The 20280-nt window shown below is 41.7% G+C and overlaps 1 protein-coding gene across 13 annotated transcripts in view; it reads left to right on the forward strand.

Annotated features, from left to right (window-relative positions):
• The window catches only part of LOC109875263 (dystrobrevin alpha), a 36449-nt gene extending 16616 nt beyond the window's left edge, over nucleotides 1-19833 (forward strand). For 4 of the 13 annotated variants that reach the window (XM_031810049.1, XM_031810048.1, XM_031810047.1 and 1 more), the window contains 11 exons: nucleotides 5867-5954; nucleotides 6438-6532; nucleotides 6884-6997; nucleotides 8329-8425; nucleotides 9134-9154; nucleotides 16887-17046; nucleotides 17145-17234; nucleotides 17330-17429; nucleotides 17544-17673; nucleotides 17789-17827; nucleotides 18004-19833. In XM_031810049.1, the coding sequence (XP_031665909.1) occupies nucleotides 5867-5954; nucleotides 6438-6532; nucleotides 6884-6997; nucleotides 8329-8425; nucleotides 9134-9154; nucleotides 16887-17046; nucleotides 17145-17234; nucleotides 17330-17429; nucleotides 17544-17673; nucleotides 17789-17806 (913 nt within the window). In that variant the 3' untranslated portion in view covers nucleotides 17807-17827; nucleotides 18004-19833. Of the gene's footprint in view, nucleotides 1-5866; nucleotides 5955-6437; nucleotides 6533-6883; nucleotides 6998-8328; nucleotides 8426-9133; nucleotides 9155-9627; nucleotides 11917-16886; nucleotides 17047-17144; nucleotides 17235-17329; nucleotides 17430-17543; nucleotides 17674-17788; nucleotides 17828-18003 lie in introns of those variants that run through there. The other 9 variants (XM_031810053.1, XM_031810052.1, XM_031810050.1 and 6 more) reach the window with 5 other exon arrangements.
• Nucleotides 19834-20280: the final 447 nt, after the last annotated feature.

Genomic DNA, 20280 nt, shown 5'->3' on the forward strand with positions numbered 1-20280 from the left:
GTATTCATTCCCCTTGGCGTTTTTCCTATTTTGTTGCATTACAACCTGCAATTTAAATAGGTTTTATTTGGATTTCATGTAATGAACACACACAAAATAGTCCAAATTGGTGAGGTGAAATTTAAAAAATAATTTGTTTTAAAAAAATGTAAAAACGTGAAGTTGTGCGTGCATATGTATTCACCCCCTCTGCTATGAAGCCCTTAAATAAGATCTGGTGCAACCAATTACTTTCAGAAGTCACATAATTAGTGGAAAGAATGGAAAGTATATGGAAAGAATATGGCACCACAACAAACCTTCCAAGACAGGGCCGCCCAACAAAACTCACAGACCAGACATGGAGGGCATTAATGTCCATAGGACCACTTTAAGCTGTACCCTCCACAGAGCTGGACTTTACAGAAAAGTGGGCAGAAAAAAAGCCATTGCTTTTTTGAGAAAAAAATAAGCAAACACGTTTGGTGTTCACCAAAAGGCATGTGGCAGACTCCCCAAACATATAGAAGAAGGTACTCTGGTCGATAATACAAGAATGTAGCTTTTTGGCCATCAAGGAAAACGCTATGTCTGGTTCAAACCCAATACCTCTCATCACCCCGAGATACCATCCCCACAGTGAAGCATGGTGGTGGCAGCATCATGCTGTTGGGATGTTTTTCTTTCAGCAGGGACTGGGAAACTGGTCAGAATTGAAGAAATTATGGATGTTTCTAAATACAGGGAAATTCTTGAGGGAAACCTGTTTCAGTCTTCCAGAGATTTGAGACTGGGACAGAGGTTCACCTTCCAGCAGGACAATGACCCTAAGCATACTGCTAAAGCAACACTCGGGTGGTTTAAGGGGAAACATTAAAATGTCTTGGAATGGCTTAGTCAAAGCCCAGACCTCAATCCAATTGAGAATCTGTGGTATGACTTAAAGATTGCTGTACACCAGCGGAACCCTTCCATTGACTTTGGGAGGGTGAATAGTTATGCACACTCAAGTTCTGTTTTTTTGTCTTATTTCTTATTTTTTCACAATAAAAATGATTTTGTATCTTCAAAGTGGTAGGCATGTTGTGTAAATCAAATGATACAAACCCCCAAATACTCTATTTTAATCCAGGTTGTAAGGCAACAAAATAGGAAAAATGCCAAGGGGGGTGAATACTTTCGCAAGCCACTCTCTCTCATCAGCCACCCGGTGGAAGGGACTTCGTGGATCTGAGGCTCTTTCTCCTGTTGACTCTGTCATCCTCCAAATCCCACCAACATCAGCTGCCTCAGAGCGCAACTTGTTCTTGTTTGGGAACACACACACAAGCATGCTGACCAATACAAGGGTTGAAAAATTGGTGGCCATCAGGGCAAATTTGAGGCTTTTTGAGCCTGACAACAAACCATCCTCAACAAGGTCGGAAAGTGATAGTGAAGATGAGGCCTCAGAGTCTGATGTTCAAGAGGTGGATATTGAGGAGGTCCAGGGAGAAGACATGGAAGCCTGAGAGGAAGACAACCAAAGCTTTAGTTTCTAGACTATCATTTTACAGATGTATGTTGGTAACGTTTTTGGGAGATGCGATGCATCATTGGGGATCATCCCATGTGAAGAGTCAACTCATTTAATTAAAGTTTAATTCGTAACTAAATAGTTTTGAAAAAATTATATGGGAAGGATTAAATCATTTGCAATATATCTACTTATGATAAGGTAAAGTGTTTATGTTTCTGTCTCCATATGATATGGTAAATATATCCAATGCAAAAAACCATTTACATTTAAATTATATGAATATAATTTGCATATATTCCCCTTAATTCCTGTTAATTCCCACGGAAAGTTTCCACCTATGAATTTCCCCCAAAATGTGCAACCCTAATGGCTCGGCATCTGACCGTAAGGCGCTACAGAGGGTAGTGCGTAAGGCCCAGTATATCACTGGTGGCAAGCTTCCTGCCATCCAGGACCTTTTAACTAGTCTGTGTCAGAGGAAGACACAAAAAAATTGTCACCCAAGTCATAGACTGTTCTCTCTGCTTCCGCATGGCGGGAGGTACCGGAGTGCCAAGTCTAGGACTAAAAGGCTCCCTAAGAGCTTCTACCCCCAAGCCATAAGACTGCTGAACAATTAATCAAATGGCCACCCGGACTATTTACATTGACCCCCCCCCACCATTCGTTTTTACACTGCTGCTATGCGCTGTCTATTATCTATGCATAGTCACTTTACCTATACCTACATGTACAAATGACCTTGACTAACCGCAGGACGCTGGCACCACCATGCTTCACTGTGGGGATGTTTTTCATCGACAGGGACTGGGAAACTGGTCAGAAATGAAGGAATGATGGATGGAGCTAAATACAGGGAAAATCTTGAGGGAAACCTGTTTCAGTTTTCCAGAGATATGAGACTGGGACAGAGGTTCACCTTCCAGCAGGACAATGGCCCTAAACATACTGCGAAAGCAACACTTGAGTGATTTAAGGGGAAACATTTAAATGTCTTGGAATGGCCTAGTCAAAGCCCAGACCTCAATCCAATTGAGAATCTGTGGTATGACTTGAAGATTGCTGTACACCAGCCGAACCCATCCAACTTGAAGGAGCTGGAGCAGTTTTGCCTTGAAGAATGGGCAAAAATCCCAGTGGCTAGATATGCCAAGCTTATAGAGAACAAGTTCTCATTAGCAACTGCGACCTGGCCAAGATAAAGCATAGCAATTCTACACATACAACAACACAGAGTTACACATGGAATAAACAAAACATAGTCAATAATACAGTAGAACAAAAGAAAACAAAAAGTCTATATACACTGAGTGCAGAGGTAAGATAAGGGAGTTAAGGCAATAAATAGGCCATGGTGGCGAAGTAATTACAATATAGCAATTAAACACTGGAATGGTAGATGTGCAGAAGATGAATGTGCAAGTAGAGATACTGGGGAGCAAGATAAATAAATACTGTATGGGGTGAGGTAAGTAGATAGATGGGCTGTTTACAGATGGGCTATGTACAGGTGCAGTGATCTGTGAGCTGCTCTGACAGCTGGTGCTTAAAGCTAGTGAGGGAGATTTTTGCAGTTCGTTCCAGTCATTGGCAGCAGAGAACTGGAAGGAAAGACGACCAAAGGAGGAATTGGCTTTGGGGTGACCAGTGAGATATACCTGCTGGAGCGCGTGCTACGAGTGGGTGCTGCTATGGTGACCAGTGAGCTGAGATAAGGCGGGGCTTGTAGATAACCTGTAGCCAGTGGGTTTGGCGACGAGAATGAAGCGAGTGCTAACCAACTAGTGCGTACAGGTCGCAATGGTGGGTAGTGTATGGGGCTTTGGTGACAAAACGGAAGGCACTGTGAAAGACTGCATCCAGTTTGTTGAGTAGAGTGTTGGAGGCTATTTTATAGATGACATCACCGAAGTCGAGGATCGGTAGGATGGTCAGTTTTACGAGGGTATCTTTGGCAGCATGAGTGAAGGATGCTTTGTTCCGATATAGGAAGCCAATTCTAGATTTAATTTTGGATTGGAGATGCTTAATCTGAGTCTGGAAGGAGAGTTTACAGTCCAACCAGACACCTAGGTATTTGTAGTTGTCCACGTATTCTAAGTCAGAGCTGCTCAGAGTAGTGATGCTGGACGGGCGAGCAGGTGCGGGCAGTGATCGGTTGAATAGCATGCATTTAGTTTTACTTGCGTTTAAGAGCAGTTGGAGGCCACGGAAGGAGAGTTGTATGGCATTGAAGCTTGTCTGGAGGTTAGTTAACACAGTGTCCAAAGAGGGGCCAGAAGAATACAGAATGGTGTCGTCTGCGTAGAGGTGTACCAGAGAATCACCAGCAGAAGAGCAACATCATTGATGTATACAGAGAAGAGTCGGCCTGAGGATTGAACCCTTTGGCACCCCCATAGAGACTGCCAGAGGTCCAGACAACAGGCCCTCCTATTTGACACACTGAACTCTATCAGAGAAGTAGTTGGTGAACCAGGCGAGGCAATCATTAGAGAAACCAAGGCTGTCGAGTCTGCAAATAAGAATGTGGTGATTGACAGAGTCGAAAGCCTTGGCCAAGTCGATGAATACGGCTGCACAGTAATGTCTCTTATCAATGGCAATTATGATGTCGTTTAGGACCTTGAGCGTGGCTGAGGTGCACCCTTGACCAGCTCTGAAACCAGATTGCATAGTGGAGAAGGTACGGTGGGATTCAAAATGGTCGGTAATCTGTTTGTTATCTTGGCTTTCGAAGACCTTAGAAAGACAGGGTAGGATAGATATAGGTCTGTAGCAGGTTGGGTCAAGAGTGTCCCCCCCTTTGAAGAGGGGGATGACCGCGGCAGCTTTCCAATCTTTGGGAATCTCAGACGATACGAAAGAGAGGTTGAAAAGACTAGTAATAGGGGTTGCAACCATTTTGGCAGATAATTTTAGAAAGAGAGGGTCCAGATTGTCTAGCATGGCTGATTTGTAGGGGTCCAGATTTTGCATGGAGAAATGGTGGGGGCTTTGGCGGGTTGCTGTGGAGGGTGTCGGGCAGTTGACCGGGGTAGGGGTAGCCAGGTGGAAAGCATGGCCAGCCGTAGAGAAATGCTTATTGAAATTCTCAATTATAGTGGATTTATCGGTAGTGACAGTGTTTCCTAGCCTCAGAGCAGTGGGCAGCTGGGAGGAGGTGCTCTTATTCCCCATGGACTTTACAGTGTCCCAGAACTTTTTGAGTTAGTACTACAGGATGCAAATTTCTGTTTGAAAAAGCTAGCCTTAGCTTTCCTAACTGCCTGTGTATATTTGTTCCTAACTTCCCTGAAAAGTTGCATATCACAGGGGCTATTCGATGCTAATGCAGAACGTCACAGGATGTTTTTGTGCTGGTCAAGTGCAGACAGGTCTGGAGTGACAGCTGTTACTAAAGCAATAGGTGTTGGAAGGCTAAATCAACGCTATTTTGCTCATGAAGTTGTTACAGGGCTGTACAAAGTTGCATTTGTTTTGCTCTTCATGTAGTGAAAACCTAGTTTCTTGCCCTAGAATTGTCATTTTATTGTGCTTATGATGACAGACTTTGCTGCGTTTCCTTCTTTGCTGTGGCAGTAATCAGTTATTTGTAGAGAATATCTGTGTTTATGTTTGTCCTTTATTATAACATCTTGGACTGTTACAGTAAATACATTGATTGGATTTTGTTTCTTGGATGCGTCTTTATGAGTTTTTTAATGCTGTATGATAAATCTCAACTATTTCTACCCAAAATGTTATTCATTTCTCTGAAAGGAAACTCAGACCTTTACAAAATTATCCAATGGAAGCTACTGACCGTTTACTGAAGTATCCATCTGAAAGGACTATTTTGTGAGGGTGCTAAGATTAGTAGGAATCATCTGCTTGTGTCCGTGCTGCTCTTCTCTCCTGCTTTGCTCCGCCTCTGTGGACTCTGTAGTAGCATCATCTTAGAGATCTTTCTGCAGATGGAAAATACTTACAGATTCAACTGCATGTAACTTTCCTTAGCATTTGTATAAGCTGAATGTTGTTCCTTAGTGCTTATAGTGTGTGTGCGTGTGCGTGTGATTTTGGCCCAAAAATGTGCAGCCGAGAACCTTTTTATAGTTTTATCTGTAAATAGCATCAACAATTGACATGGGAGTCAATACAAACTACTCTCCAGTTTGCATGTAAATACATTATAATTAACTAACCAATCATACAGATACTGTTCCAATTATCATTTGAAATTCATGTACAGTAATGTAAGTAAGTGCAGAACTACTTTTTATATTTGGCAGCCATATTTTGTGTCTGTGTGTCTAGTTACCTCACTGCAGTAAATATGTAGATAACAGATGACTGTCTCCCCTCCTCTCTCCACCTGTTGATTAGTTTGCTGGAGAGCAGTTCCCACCAGGAGGAAGAGCACAGTCTCATCGCCCGCTACGCTTCTAGACTGGCCTCTGACGCAGCCGCCGCGGTGAGACACACATGCCATCTGAGGTCATAGTGGGAGAAAATACCATGAATAGCATCCTGACATGTGCCCAGCACGAATACACATTTGTTCCAAATGCCTGTTTTCCGTAGTCAGGTTACCCATTCAGGAAGCGCTTGTGCCTGTAATCTTGACCCATCAGTGTTCGCTGTGGCTGCTTATATCACTGCTATGTAGTAGTGTATAAGGAAATAACATCAGCCAGATGACCTCAATACTGTAGATAATGTAATGTGTCTCTGTGTGTAATGATAATGTCATGTCTCTGTGCGTACTGATAGTGTCATACATCTCTGTGTGTAATGATAATGTCATGTCTCTGTGGGTAATGATGGTGTCATATGTCCCTGTGTGTAATGATGATGTCATAATGTCCCCATTTGTAATGATAATGGTATGTGTCCCTGTGTGTAATGATAATATCATGTGTCCCCGTGTTTAATGATTATGTCATGTGTCTTACAGCAACAGCAGCAGAGGGTCCCCAACGACATCTCTTTCTCTCTGGATGCCAACAAGCAGCAGAGGCAGCTTATTGCTGAGCTAGAGAGCAAAAACAGGTCAGGGATGGTTTCCATCTGGATTTGCTTTTCTCTCTCTGTTCACCTATTCTTTCCAGCCCTGCCATCGTTCCAAATTACATGAAAGGAATGTGATAGATTATTTAATGTGGTACTCGATGTGCTTCCCACACAAACTGTGGTTGATAGTTATTCAAATGGGCTGTAGCCCTGTTTGCATGGTAGTACCAGAAAAATACAAAAGCAACTCAAGTCTTAATGTCGTCAAGCTAGCTGGTAGACCCCCCTGTAATCCATCACACCATCTAAATCACACAAACAAAACTACTTCAGAAAGCCTATATATGTGACATACTAGCTTCAACTGGCCTGTGTTTGTGTGTGTCACAGAGAGATCTTGCAGGAGATCCAGCGTCTGAGAGTGCAGCACGAGCAGGCCTCACAGCCTCCCACATGCACGTCCCAACAGAACCCCACTCTGCTGGCCGAGCTACGGCTTCTCAGGTAGACCCATCTCAAATTCTTCTACAAAACAATCTGTGACCATTTAAATGGACAATTAAATTTGTATATAGACTCAGCAAAAAAAGAAACGTCCTCTCACTGTCAACTGTGTTTATTTTCAGCAAACTTAACGTGTTATTATTTGTATGAACATAACAAGATTCAACAACTGAGACACAAACTGACACAAAGTTCCACAGACATGTGATTAACAAAAATTGAATAATGAGTCCCTGAACAAAGGGAGGGTCAAAATCAAAAGCAACAGTCAGTATCTGGTGTGGCCACCAGCTACATTAAGTACTGCAGTGCATCTCCTCATGGACTGCACCAGATTTGCCAGTTTTTGCTGTGAGATGTTACCCCACTCTTTCCCCGAGGCATCTGCAAGTTCCCGGACATTTCTGGACGGAATGGCCCTAGCCCTCACCCTCTGATCCCACAGGTCCCAGATGTGCTCAATGGGATTGAGATCTCCGCTCTTCATTAGCCATAGCAGAACACTGACATTCCTGTCTTGCAGGAAATCATGCACAGAACAAGCAGTATGACTGGAGGCATTGTCATGCTGGGGGTTCATGTCAGGATGAGCCTGCAAGAAGGGTACCACATGAGAGAGGAGGATGTCTTCCCTGTAACGCACAGCGTTGAGATTGCATACAATGACAACAAGCTCAGTCCGATGATGCTGTGACACACCGCCCCAGACCATGACAGACCCTCCACCTCCAAATCGATCCCGCTCCAGACTACAGGCCTTGGTGTAACGCTCATTCCTTCGACAATAAACGCGAATCCGACCATCACCCCTGGTGAGACAAAACCGTGGGTTGTCAGTGAAGAGCACTTTTTGCCAGTCCTGTCTGGTCCAGCGACGGTGGGTTTGTGCCCATAGGCGACGTTGTTGCCGGTCACAACAGGCCTACAAGCCCTCAGTCCAGCCTCTCTCAGCCTGTAGACAGTCTGACAGTCTTGTAGACAGTCTGAACACTGATGGGGGGGTTGTGCGTTCCTGGTGTAACTCGGGCAGTTGTTGTTGCCATCTTGTACCTGTCTCACAGGTGTGATGTTCGGATGTACCGATGCTGTGCAGGTGACCTTAATTGCCTACCGTCTGTAAGCTGTTAGTGTCTTAATGACCGTTCCACGGGTGCATGTTCATTAATTGTTTATGGTTCATTGAACAAGCATGGGAAACGGTGTTTAACCCCTTTACAATGAAGATCTGTGAAGTTATTTGGATTTTTACAAATTATCTTTGAAAGACAGGGTCCTGAAAAAGGGATGTTTCTTTTTTGCTGAGTTTATTATGTTTTTTTTCCCTCTACCAGGCAACGCAAAGATGAGCTGGAGCAGAGGATGTCTGCTCTGCAGGAGAGTCGCAGGGAACTCATGGTACAGCTGGAGCAGCTGATGCTGCTGCTGAAGGTGTGTGAGAAAGCCACACAGTTTCAAGCCATACCGTTTCATTTCTACTGTAATGTTGGCCTGCTAATGAGAAGGGTAGAAAATCCAACACACTTTTCATTATCCCACCACTAGAGAGAGCACTTCTTCAAATGTCACTGGGGCTTCATCATAAGGAAGTTTCCATATCTTAAGTAAATCCTGAGTTGCTCTGGTTTGACAAGTATTCCTTTCTCATCTTCTTACCATAATCCATACGTCTCTTTACAAAAAATGTGTTTGTGTTCCCCAGTTTCTTCATGTTAAAATGTTTGAGATATAACCTTTTCCAGACCTTCTACTGGTCATTCTGCTAAGGACAGTGTTTTGATCATATGTACTGACAACATACAAACAATATAACTCACAAAATAAAACTGGATTTGGATACAATTTAGTCAGTCAGACACAACAACAGTCATTGGAGAAAGGGTTTAAGAAGCCTTACATAAACTGCTTACTGTACTGACTTAAATGGTAAGGCTATCAATCTAATCACTCCAATGAAGGGATCAATGCTAAACCAGTTAGCCCCATCTAGCATAACCATGCTAGCATCAGACTTGCTAAAGCCTACTATATGGGAGAAAATCCCAATACGTTTTTACATATGAAAGAAATTGTCTTCATTGATTGATTTTACTATTGTGTGCTTTTGGGACAGTACATGAATAACGTTTCTCTCAACAGGAGGAGGAAAGGAAGCAAGCTGTAAGTTTGTCAGTGAAATCTAAAATAACTAATGCTTCTTACAAAGAAACTTCTGAATGTGATGTTTGTGGTTTTGCTGACAATATTTGATCAGTTCTCATGGGAACTGAAAATGCGGCAGTCAGATGAACTAACAGCATGTTAGATATTTCAATAATTTTGACTTAATATAAAGTGCTGTTAAATGGACCTAAAATGCATTATGGCACATGCTCAATGTTTGTTGCTCACCAACCATGGATGTGGTTTTGGATAAACATGCTTAACATAACAGCTTTTTCAGCAGAAAATTCTATTGGCCTGAACTTTAGCAATTTTTGCTCCATTACTGGGTCTTATAATATTATAATTAACAAATTTGGAATTATGCTATTACTGACACAACTCTTAGAGGTTTCACGCAGTGATGAGGAGTAGGGCCCTGAGGTTTTCCTGACCAAAACTACAATCCCTACTTTATGTTCCCCATACAGACCTATGGAGATTCATAACTTCATGAATTCCACCCACCCAGCTACCCCCCATGCTAACAGGACAACACCCCAATCACAAGAGACCAACAGTCCAGCAAGAAAGCTATGCAGTAGCAACACAAAGAATAGAGCACCCTGCTGCAGCCGAGCTAATCCAGACGAGGCATCTGCTGAACAGAATCTGCAAACAAATCCATGAATTCCTTCTTTCTTATTATCAGAAATAGAATAATAAAAAATACAACCTATTATCATTATGAGTTTTGCATAAGATACCCAGGAAAGGGTTAAAGTTACCTCTTATAAATATATGTAACCTCATAAACAAAGTTCATGACATTAGTAATTTGCTAATCTTAGATAATATGAATATATTAGCAATTTCTGAGACCCTCTTATAACACACCTTTGATACAGCAGTAGGAGTACAAGGATATAACATCTATAGAAAAGACAGGAATCTCTATAGGGGGAGCTCAGAGAGGATCTCATGACAAGTGAAGTAGAAGTGCTGTGGTTGAAGGTTCACCTGCCTCATCTGAAGCCTCTTCTTTTAGGGTGCTGCTATAGGTCACCAAGTGGAAACTGTCAGTATCTGAAGAATGTGTGTGATGTTAGATAAGAACCCTGATGCTATCAGAGAAATGTATTTTATTGGTGACCTGAACATTGAATGGTAATCATCTAGTTGTCCTCTCAAGAGGAAGCTTCTTACTGTGAGTAATGACTGTAACATGACTCAGGTTATCACTCAACCAACTAGAGTGTTGTCCAATAGTGGTGGATCTGTGACATCCACTTGCATTGATTATATCTTCACCAATGCTGCAGAGATTTGCTCCAAAGCAATATCAGTTCCCATTGGCTGTAGTGACCATAATATTGTGGCAATAACAAGGAAGGGCCTAAAGTTATTTATAAGAGATCATACAAAATGTTTTCTCAGGAGGACCTGCCTAGAAGGCCAGCATCCCAGAGTCACCTCTTCACTATTGACATTGAGACTGGGGTTTTGCGGGTACTTTTTTTGTACCCCCTTTTCCTCCTCAATTTCGTGGTATCCAATTGTTAGTAGCTACTATCTTGTCTCGTTGCTACAACTCCCGTACCGGCTCGGGAGAGACGAAGGTTTTAAGTCATGCGTCCTCCGAAACACAACCCAACCAAGCCGCATTGCTTCTTAACACAGCACACATCCAACCCAGAAGCCAGCCGCACCAATGTGTTGGAGGAAACACTGTGCACCCGGCCCGCCACAGGAGTCGCTGGTGCGCAATGAGACAATGATATCCCTACCGGCCAAACCCTCCCTAACCCAGACGACGCTAGGCCAATTGTGTGTCGCCCCACAGACCTCCCGGTCGCGGCTGGTTGCGACAGAGCCTGGGTGTGAACCCAGAGTCTCTGGTGGCACAGCTAACCACTGCGCCACCCGGGAGGCCTTGCGGGTATTTTTTAATGAAGCTGCCAGTTGAAGACTTGTTTCTCAATTTAGGCACTCTAATATACTTGTCCTCTTGCTCAATTGTGCACCGGGGCCTCCCACTCCTCTTTCTATTCTGGTTAGAGCCAGTTTGCGCTGTTCTGTGAAGGTACACAGCATTGTACGAGATCTTCAGTTTCTTGTCAATTTCTCGCATGGAAGCCTTAATTTCTAGCCTTAATTTCTCAGAACAAGAATAGACTGACTAGGTTCAGAAGAAAGGCCATTTTGAGCCTGTAATCGAACCTACAAATGCTGATGCTCCAGATTCTCAACTAGTCTAAAGATGGCCAGTTTTTCAGCGGTGCTAACATAATTGCAAAAGGGTTATCTAATGATCAATTAGCATTTTAAAATGATAAACTTGGATTAGCTAACATAACGTGCCATTGGAACACGGGAGTGATGGTTGCTGATAATGGGCCTCTGTACACCTATGTAGATATTCCATAAAAAATCAGCAGTTTCCAGCTACAATAGTCATTTACAACATTAACAATGTCTACACTGTATTTCTGATCAATTTGATGTTATTTTACTTGGCAAAAAAATTGCTTTTCTTTCAAAAACAAAGACATTTCTATGTGACCCCAAATTTTTTAACGGTAGTGTATGTTGGTATGTTGGTCTGATGTGTATAAGGAAGAGAATCCAGATAAAACACTTGGAGTATTTGTGATATTATTCTTGCCAATTGTTGACAAACATGCAACTGTTAAGAAACTAACTGAGAACTGTTAGAGCCCTCTGGAAAGATTTGAAAATGTTATGGTTCAAAGAAAGTATGCATAAAAGGTGGCAAACAAGTCTGGCTGCTCAGCTGATTGGTTCATATACTGTCAATTGAGAAATGTTGTGACTAAATATGTACAGTTGAAGTCGGAAGTTTACATACACCTTAGCCAAATACATTTCAACTGAGTTTTTCACAATTCCTGACATTTAATCCTAGGAAAAAATTCCTGTCTAGGTCAGTCAGGATCACCACTTTATTTTAAGAATGTGAAATATCAGAATAATAGTAGAGAGAATGATTTATTTTAGTGGGTCAGAAGTTTACATACACTCAATTCGAATTTGGTAGCATTGCCTGTAAATTGTTTAACTTGGGTCAAACGTTTCGGGTAGCCTTCCACAAGCTTCCCACAATAAGTTGGGTGCATTTTGGCCCATTCCTCCTGACAGGGCTGGTGTAACTGAGTCAGGTTTGTAGGACCCCTGCTCGCACATGCTCTTTCAGTTCTTCCCACAAATGTTCTATACGATTGAGGTCAGGGCTTTGTGATGGCCACTCCAATAACTTGACTTTGTTGTCCTTAAGCCATTTTCCCACAACTTTGGAAGTATGCTTGGGGTCATTTTCCATTTGGAAGACCCATTTGCGACCAAGCTTTAACTTCCTGACTGATGTCTTGAGATGTTGCTTCAATATATCCACATAATTTTCCTACCTCATGATGCCATCTATTTTGTGAAGTGCACCAGTCCCTCTTACAGCAAAGCACCCCCACAACATGATGCTGCCACCCCGGTGCTTCACGGTTGGGATGGTGTTCTTCGGCTTGCAAGCCTCCCCCTTTTTCCTCCAAACATATTGATGGTCATTATGGCCAAATAGTTCTATTTTTGTTTCATCAGACCAGAGGATATTTCTCCAAAAAGTACAATCTTTGTCCCCATGTGCAGTTGCAAACCATAGTGTGGCTTTTTTATGGCGGTTTTGGAGCAGTGGCTTCTTCCTTGCTGAGCTGCCTTTCAGGTTATGACGATATATGACTCGTTTTACTGTAGATATAGATACTTCTGTACCTGTTTCTTCCATCATCTTCACAAGGTCCTTTGCTGTTGTTCTGGGATTGATTTGCACTTTTTGCACCAAAGTACGTTCATTTCTAGGCGACAGAACACGTCTCCTTCCTGAGCGGTATGATGGCTGCTTTGTCCCATGGTGTTTATACTTGCATACTATTGTTTGTACAGATGAACGTGGTCATTTCTGCCGTTTTGTAATTGCTCCCAAGGATGAATCAGACTTGTGGAGGTCTACCATTTTTTCCTGAGGTCTTTTGATTTTCCCATGATGTCAAGCAAAGATGCACTGAGTTTGAAGGTAGGCCTTGAAATACCTGCACAGGTTCACCTCCAATTGACTCAAATGATGTCAATTAGCCTAACAGAAGGTTCAGAGGACGCAAGTCTGTGAGGGAGTTGCAGCCAAGGGACAAGATTGTAACTACCACGAAATTGGGGAGGAAAGGGGTAAAAAAAAAATGGACACACCTACTCATTCAAGTTATTCTACGTTGTAGAGTAATAGTGAAGACATGAAAACTATGAAATTAGGGTTAGGGTTAAACACCAAAAAAGTGTTAAACAAATCTAAATATATTTTAGATTCTATATATTTAGCTGCCTTAATGGCAGCTTTGCACAATCTTGGCATTCTCTCAACCAGCTTCATGAGGTAGTCACCAGGAATGCATTTTAATTAGCAAGTGTGCCTTGTTAAAAGTTTATTTGTTAACACTTAATGTGTTTGAGCCAATCAGTTGTGTTGTGACAAGGTAGGGGTGGTATACAGAAGATAGCCCTATTTTGTAAAGGACCAAGGCCACAAGAACAGCTCAAATAAGCAAAAGGAAACAACAGCCAGTCATTACTTTGAGACATGAAGGTCAGTCATTGCGGAACATTTCAAGAACTTTGAAAGTGCAGTCGCAAAAACCAATGCAGCGCTATGATGAAACTGGCCCTCATGAGGACCGCGACAGGAAAGGAAGACCCAGAGTTACCTCTGCTGCAGAGGATAAGTTCATTAGAGTTACCAGCCTTAGAAATTGTAGGCCAAATAAATGCTTCACAGAGTTCAAGTAACAGACACAACTCAACATCAACTGTTCAGAGGAGACTGTGTGAATTAGACCTTCATGGTTGAATTGCTGCAAAGAAACCACTACTAAAGAACACCAATAAGAAGAAGAGACTTGCTTGGTCCAAGAAACACGAGCAATGGACATTAGACCGGTGGAAATCTGTCCTTTGGTCTGATGAGTCCAAATGTTCGATTTTTGGTTCCAACCGCCGTGTCTTTGTGAGACGCAGAGTAGGTGAATGGATGATCTCCGCATGTGTGGTTCCCACCGTGAAGCATGGAGCAGGAGGTGTGATGGTGTGGGGGTGCTTTTCTGGTGAGATTGTATGTAATTTATTTAGAATTCAAGACACATTTAACCAGCATGGCTACCACAGCATTCTGAAGCAATATGCCATCCCATCCCAGCATTCCAGGTGAAGCTGGTTGAGAGAATGTCAAGAGTGTGCAAAGCTGTCATCAAGGCAAAGGGTGGCTACTTTGAAGAATCTAAAATCAAATTTGTTTTACTTTTTTTGGTTACTACATGAGTCGATATGTGTAATTTACCAAAACAAAATAAATTATAAAAATAATGACATTATGGGCAGAAATCCCAAATAATCGTTCATTGAAGCTGATGGGTCATTTATCACAAAACCTTTTTATATAGACAATCATTTCAATTACTATTTCACCGGTAAAGTGGACAAACTGAGAAGTGAAATGACAATATTGAACAGTGAACCATCATATTTGTGTATTGATGATCTAATAATGAAAGAGAATGATTGCTGTTTTGAATTTGGTCAATTTTGTGCAAAAGAGGTGGAAAAACATTTGTTATCCATCAATAATGATAAGCCACCAGGTATAAATAACCTAAATGGTGAAATATTAAGAATGGTAGCAGACTGTATTACCACCCCTTTTGCCAAAGCCTAAAGGAGTGTGTGCCCACAGTCATGGAAGGAAGCTAGAGTAATTTCACTGCCTAAAAATAATAAAGCACCCTTTGCTGTCTCTTACAGCCGCCCAATCAGTTTGCTGCCTGTTCTTAGTAAACAGATGGAAAGAATTGTGTTTGAACAAATACAGTGCTATTTTTTGTTAAGTTAACTACTGACTTTCAACATGCATATAAGGAAATGCACTCAACTTGTACTGCACTGACTCTGATAATAAGATTATAATTGGAGCTGTAGTGTAAAATTTCAGTGCAGCCTTTGATGTTATTGATCATAATTTGTTATTGAAAAAGTTAACTTGTTATGGCTTTAGTTCATCTGCCATCACATGGTTGGAGAGTTACTTATCCAACAGAACTCCGTGAGTATTCTTCAATGGAAGCTTCTTGAACGTCAGATATGTACAGTGTGGTATCCCTCAGGGCAGTTCCCTTGGGCCGTTACTCTACTCTATTTTTTACAAATGATTTGCCACTTGTCTTACAAGAAGCCAAAATTACTATATATGCTGATGATTGCACACTCCACACATCAGCACCTACAGCCAGTGAGCTCAATGAGACTCTTAGGAGTTATAGTCAGTGTCAGAATGGGTAATTAACAATAAACTGGTCTTACATACATCTAAAACCAAAAGCATTGTATTTGGTTCAAAGCAGCTGAACTCCTAGGAGTAAAATTGGAGGGTCAGTTATCAGGGTCAAGTCATATTGACTAAGTTATTGTGAAGAGGTAGAGGTATGTCTGTTATTAAAAGATGTTTTGAGTTTATGACACAAAGATGTACTGTACTAGTTGTTCAGGCTTTGATCTTGTCCAATCTTGATTACTGTCCATATGGTCAGGTGCAGCAAAGAAAGACCTCGCAAAGCTGCAGCTGGTTCAAAACAAAGCAACACGCCTTGCCCTTAACTTAGCTAACATCAACAACATGCATGATAGTCTTTCATGGTTGAGGAGAAATGTACGACTTCTCTTCTAGTCTTTTTAAGAATCATTTGTGTGTTGAAAATGGCTAACCACTTAAATCATCTTTTTGCATACACTTTGAACAGACATACATACCCCACCAGACATGCCACTATGGGTTTCTTCACGGTACCCAAACCAAAAACAGATTTTGTTTTGTATGGAGCCATGTCATCATGTAATACTCTGCCACCAGATGTTTATCTTTAAAAAACAGACACAAAACATATTGTACCACAGCGCCTCTCCTCTTTCTAAAGATCTAATTTAACTGTACTGTATATAATAATATTAATATATATGAATAGTGTGTAAATAGCATGTTTGTTGTCTCTAGTTGTCTTTCCTATATATAACTCGTGTTTTTTTTTGTTGGGGGGGGTCAAATTACGATCTTGTCTCATCGCTGCAAGTCCCCAACTGGCTTGGGAGAGGCAAAGGTTGAGTCATGTGTCCTCCAAAACATGACCCGCCTTCTTAACACCCGCTGCACCAATGTGTCGGAGGAAACACCGTTCAACCGATGACCGAGGTCAGCTCGCAGTAGCCCGGCCTGCCACAAGGAGTCGCTAGAGTACGATGAGCCAAGTAAAGCTCCCCCGGCCAAACCCTCTTCTAACCCGGACGACACTGGGCCAATTGTGTGCCGCCCTATAGGACTCACAACACTGAGATGTAGTGCCTTAGACCGCTGCACCACTCGGGATGCCCCTATTTTATATTTAATGTAATATCTTGTGTTCTTCTTATCTATTACTGTTCTGTACTTCGTCATGTATGTGTACCCCAGGAAGAGTAGCTGCTGTAGCTAATGAGAATCCTAATAACTGAGTCATTCAGTATAGAAATAGCTCCACAAACATTAGATAGATCAATGTGGATGATCACTGGTTGTTACTGCACTGGTGTACTACTGCTACTACTGAAACAGTGACAGGATGTGACACCTAGAGTCACGCTAACCCATGCTTCCTGTTTCCTGTTTCAGACTCAGGGACCTGGCTCCCCCCGCTCGTCTCCCAGCCACACAGTCAGTCGGTCCATCCCCATGCCAACCCAGTCAGAGTCTGCCGGCACCACACCCACTCACACCCCTCAGGACTCACTCATGGGTGTGGGAGGGGACGTGCAGGAGGCCTTCGCTCAGGGTAATACACACACTCACACACCTTTACAGTTAGGAGTGCAGTAGCCTCCTCAGGTTCTGGAATGCCAGTGTGTGTACCAGCCTCGGTTCTATCTCCAGGCCCCAGGAGGAACTTGAGAAATGACCTCCTTGTTGCAGCTGACTCCATCACCAACACCATGTCTTCATTGGTTAAAGAGCTCAATTCAGGTGATACTATGGTCTCACTGTGTCTCTGACTTTTGAAAATATACCTTTCATATCCTCCAAGCATTTTAAAGCTGCGTGTGTTTTGTCTTCTCCAGAGGCTGGAAGTCAATCAGAGAGCAACATAGACTCTCAGACAGATGAACTGTTCTCCTCTCCCACTTCCGATCTTCTAGCACAGATGACCACTAAACCACGGTAACTACAGTATGAAGTATGCACAGTGTGTAGATATGCTGTATGAATCTCTATAAAAGCTCAAAATTATATACAGAAGATTGCAGTATGGTAATGTTGGATTTACCTCCATAGTCTTGGTGGCAGGAACCCTGGTGGAGTTGAGGAGGAGTGCTATGAGAACGACTTGGTTCAGGTGCTGGAGGGTGAGCTGAAGATGGGGGAACTACTAAAACACAGACGGGAGCAAGAGAAACCCCATATGGTGACCTATGGTTTGAGTTATTATTATGGAAAATAAGTGCATTTCAAAACACATTCCTTATAAATTCCTTGAATTCTTCTCTCTTCATTTTGTTTGTTTTCTTGGTGCGGTACAGGTGACTTTGCAGCAATGACCTTGTTTAACAAGTCTCCTGGTAAGACGACTAATTCATTTTTTGACATGTTCTTACCATTTGATGTTCACTGCACAAAAATAATAACTATTCATCTTCTGTGTTTATTTCATTCACTGCCTGGAATATATTTTTTCTCACTACGCTATATTCCAGTACAAATGGGCAGAGTATTTAACTCCCTGTCCTCTCAACAGGTAAGCAATATGAAAAGCCACAAAAGTAGAAAAACACTGGAAGATGGATGAGAAGCGAAGGAATATAGAGAAGGCTGTGGAGAGATGATGGTCCACATGCATGCAAGTCAAACTAAAAAAGAAGTGACAAGGAGGAAGGATCAAAGTTATGACACTGCTAAATCCAACATATTATGTAAAGATCTATTTTTTAAACCAACAGCATTTTTAAGTGAATACTGTGAACCGATATGGAGGGATTATTAAACAAAACAGCTGTCTATTATACCACCGGTGCCATAAAATCGAATAACTTGTTGAGAATTATTTGATTTTTAAATCATATTATTTTTGGGTATGAGTTGTTGAAGAATTGTGCAAGTATATGCTGTAGTTCATTTTTCCCTGGGGCCACATCCGGAGGGTCGCACTGAATTGTTTAAAATATTTCCTTGCTGTCAAAATTTGCAAAGAATTGTCCTCTATCCATCATTTTGGGAATTTTCTATGCTCTCTGACTGTTTAGAGTTTATTAGCGAGCTGGACTGTCAAGAAACTATGAGTATAGGTCCAATATCATTTCTACACAGTTGTGATTAGATTGTAGTCCTTTTTTTCTTAATTTTAAAGTATATTTTTACTCCAACCACCCACGGACCAGATTGGACACCCTCCGACCTGCGGGCCGAGCCGTATGTTTGACACCCCTGCTGTAGGTGTATTGCTGGTGAGATTGCTTTTTAAACCAAATAGTAAACTTGGTATATGTGTAAACTGAGGCACAACTGTCTATAACCCAGAGGGTAGCTACTGTATGTCTGACGCTATGACCTGGTTGGCCCATCAGTCAAATGATACTGGTGTATTTGTTGTTTGACTGTTTAGCTTTTTGATTGAGTGGCTTGTCAGATAGATCATTTTATTTGCCTTAGCTGGTTAGCTTAGCTCACATTTGGATGGGGTACAGTCAGACCTTCAATGCAGCATGTACTGTAGCTAACATTGTTCCAGCCACTGATACATTTATATTCACTGTCAAAATCACTTTGTTTATTTCACCCACAAGTATTGCCTAGTAGTTAATAGTACTGTATTACGTAATACAACTGCAGAAGAGGAACAATGTTATTTGCCCTATTCTGCATGTTGTGTTTGCCACATTGCAAATTTGATTTAATTCCACCTGGAGTATTAAGCCGTTAGGTGATACTAAGAGAATCAGACAGTATAAGACAAAGAAGCTGAACCTATGATACATCTAATGCTGGAAAGTGATATTGTCTACTGAAGGATTTTGTTAACTAATAGCTATACTTTGATTAAGAGTTATAGTTGATTTTATTTGATTAATAGCTGCTTGAGGTTTGAAGATGTGACGACATAAATGAAATTGGAGTAGGGAATACAGTACGGAGACAGTACATAGTAGATAGAATGGACAGTACAGTACATATAACGGACAACATTGTTTATAACACTCCAGATTCTAAGGTTTACACTTGCAAGAACAGAGGACATTGTTTGTTTACCATGTTTAAGAATCAATATCTTCTGTTTTACCATAGATTTTGAAGTTGCATTGTCATTTAAATGTTCTGACCAAATTATTAGCGTTCTTATACTCACTCACACACAAATCTCTCACAAACATACACTCACAGTCACACACTTGGTAACCAAGCTCATTGTGTGTAAATGTTACCCAGGCACTTTAAAATATGTGGTGCAAGCCAATAAATGTGTGAAATATATCTAGTATGATTTTCAAGCTAGTTCGTATAAGTGATTTTGCATGGTGGTGATGATGCATAATAAAGAATTGACACAACATGATAATGTTGTTGCCTATGAGCTCTTTCTCTTCTTTTTATCCATTGCTTATAAAAGTCACCTACGTAGCCTGGAATCCAAACTGATATCTGTTTGGAACAACGATGAAACTGAGAATATCAGTTTGGATTCCAGGATAGCACTATGAATTCCCATAGGTTTGCTTTACTGCCCCACAATTTATTATCTGTCACTAGTTCAATGCTCCCAGCTCACTGCATTTAATTCATCACACACCCTCCCAGTTAGAACAAAAGAGCAGACAACCATTGCTAGATAAGATCACTACTTGTGTATAACCTCACACAAACCTCACCCTTGGCTACTGTCAATAAGATAGGGTCTCTGTCGAATTCAGAAGTAGCCTTCAAGTTGACATGATTCCCTAAGAATTTATATCAGTAGAAAAATTGCACGCAGCAGCTGGGTACTGAACGTCTGAAAGTATGTCAAATAACCCCTTGGGCC

The sequence above is a fragment of the Oncorhynchus kisutch genome, linkage group LG30 (assembly GCF_002021735.2).
Source record: "Oncorhynchus kisutch isolate 150728-3 linkage group LG30, Okis_V2, whole genome shotgun sequence".
NCBI lineage: Eukaryota > Metazoa > Chordata > Actinopteri > Salmoniformes > Salmonidae > Oncorhynchus > Oncorhynchus kisutch.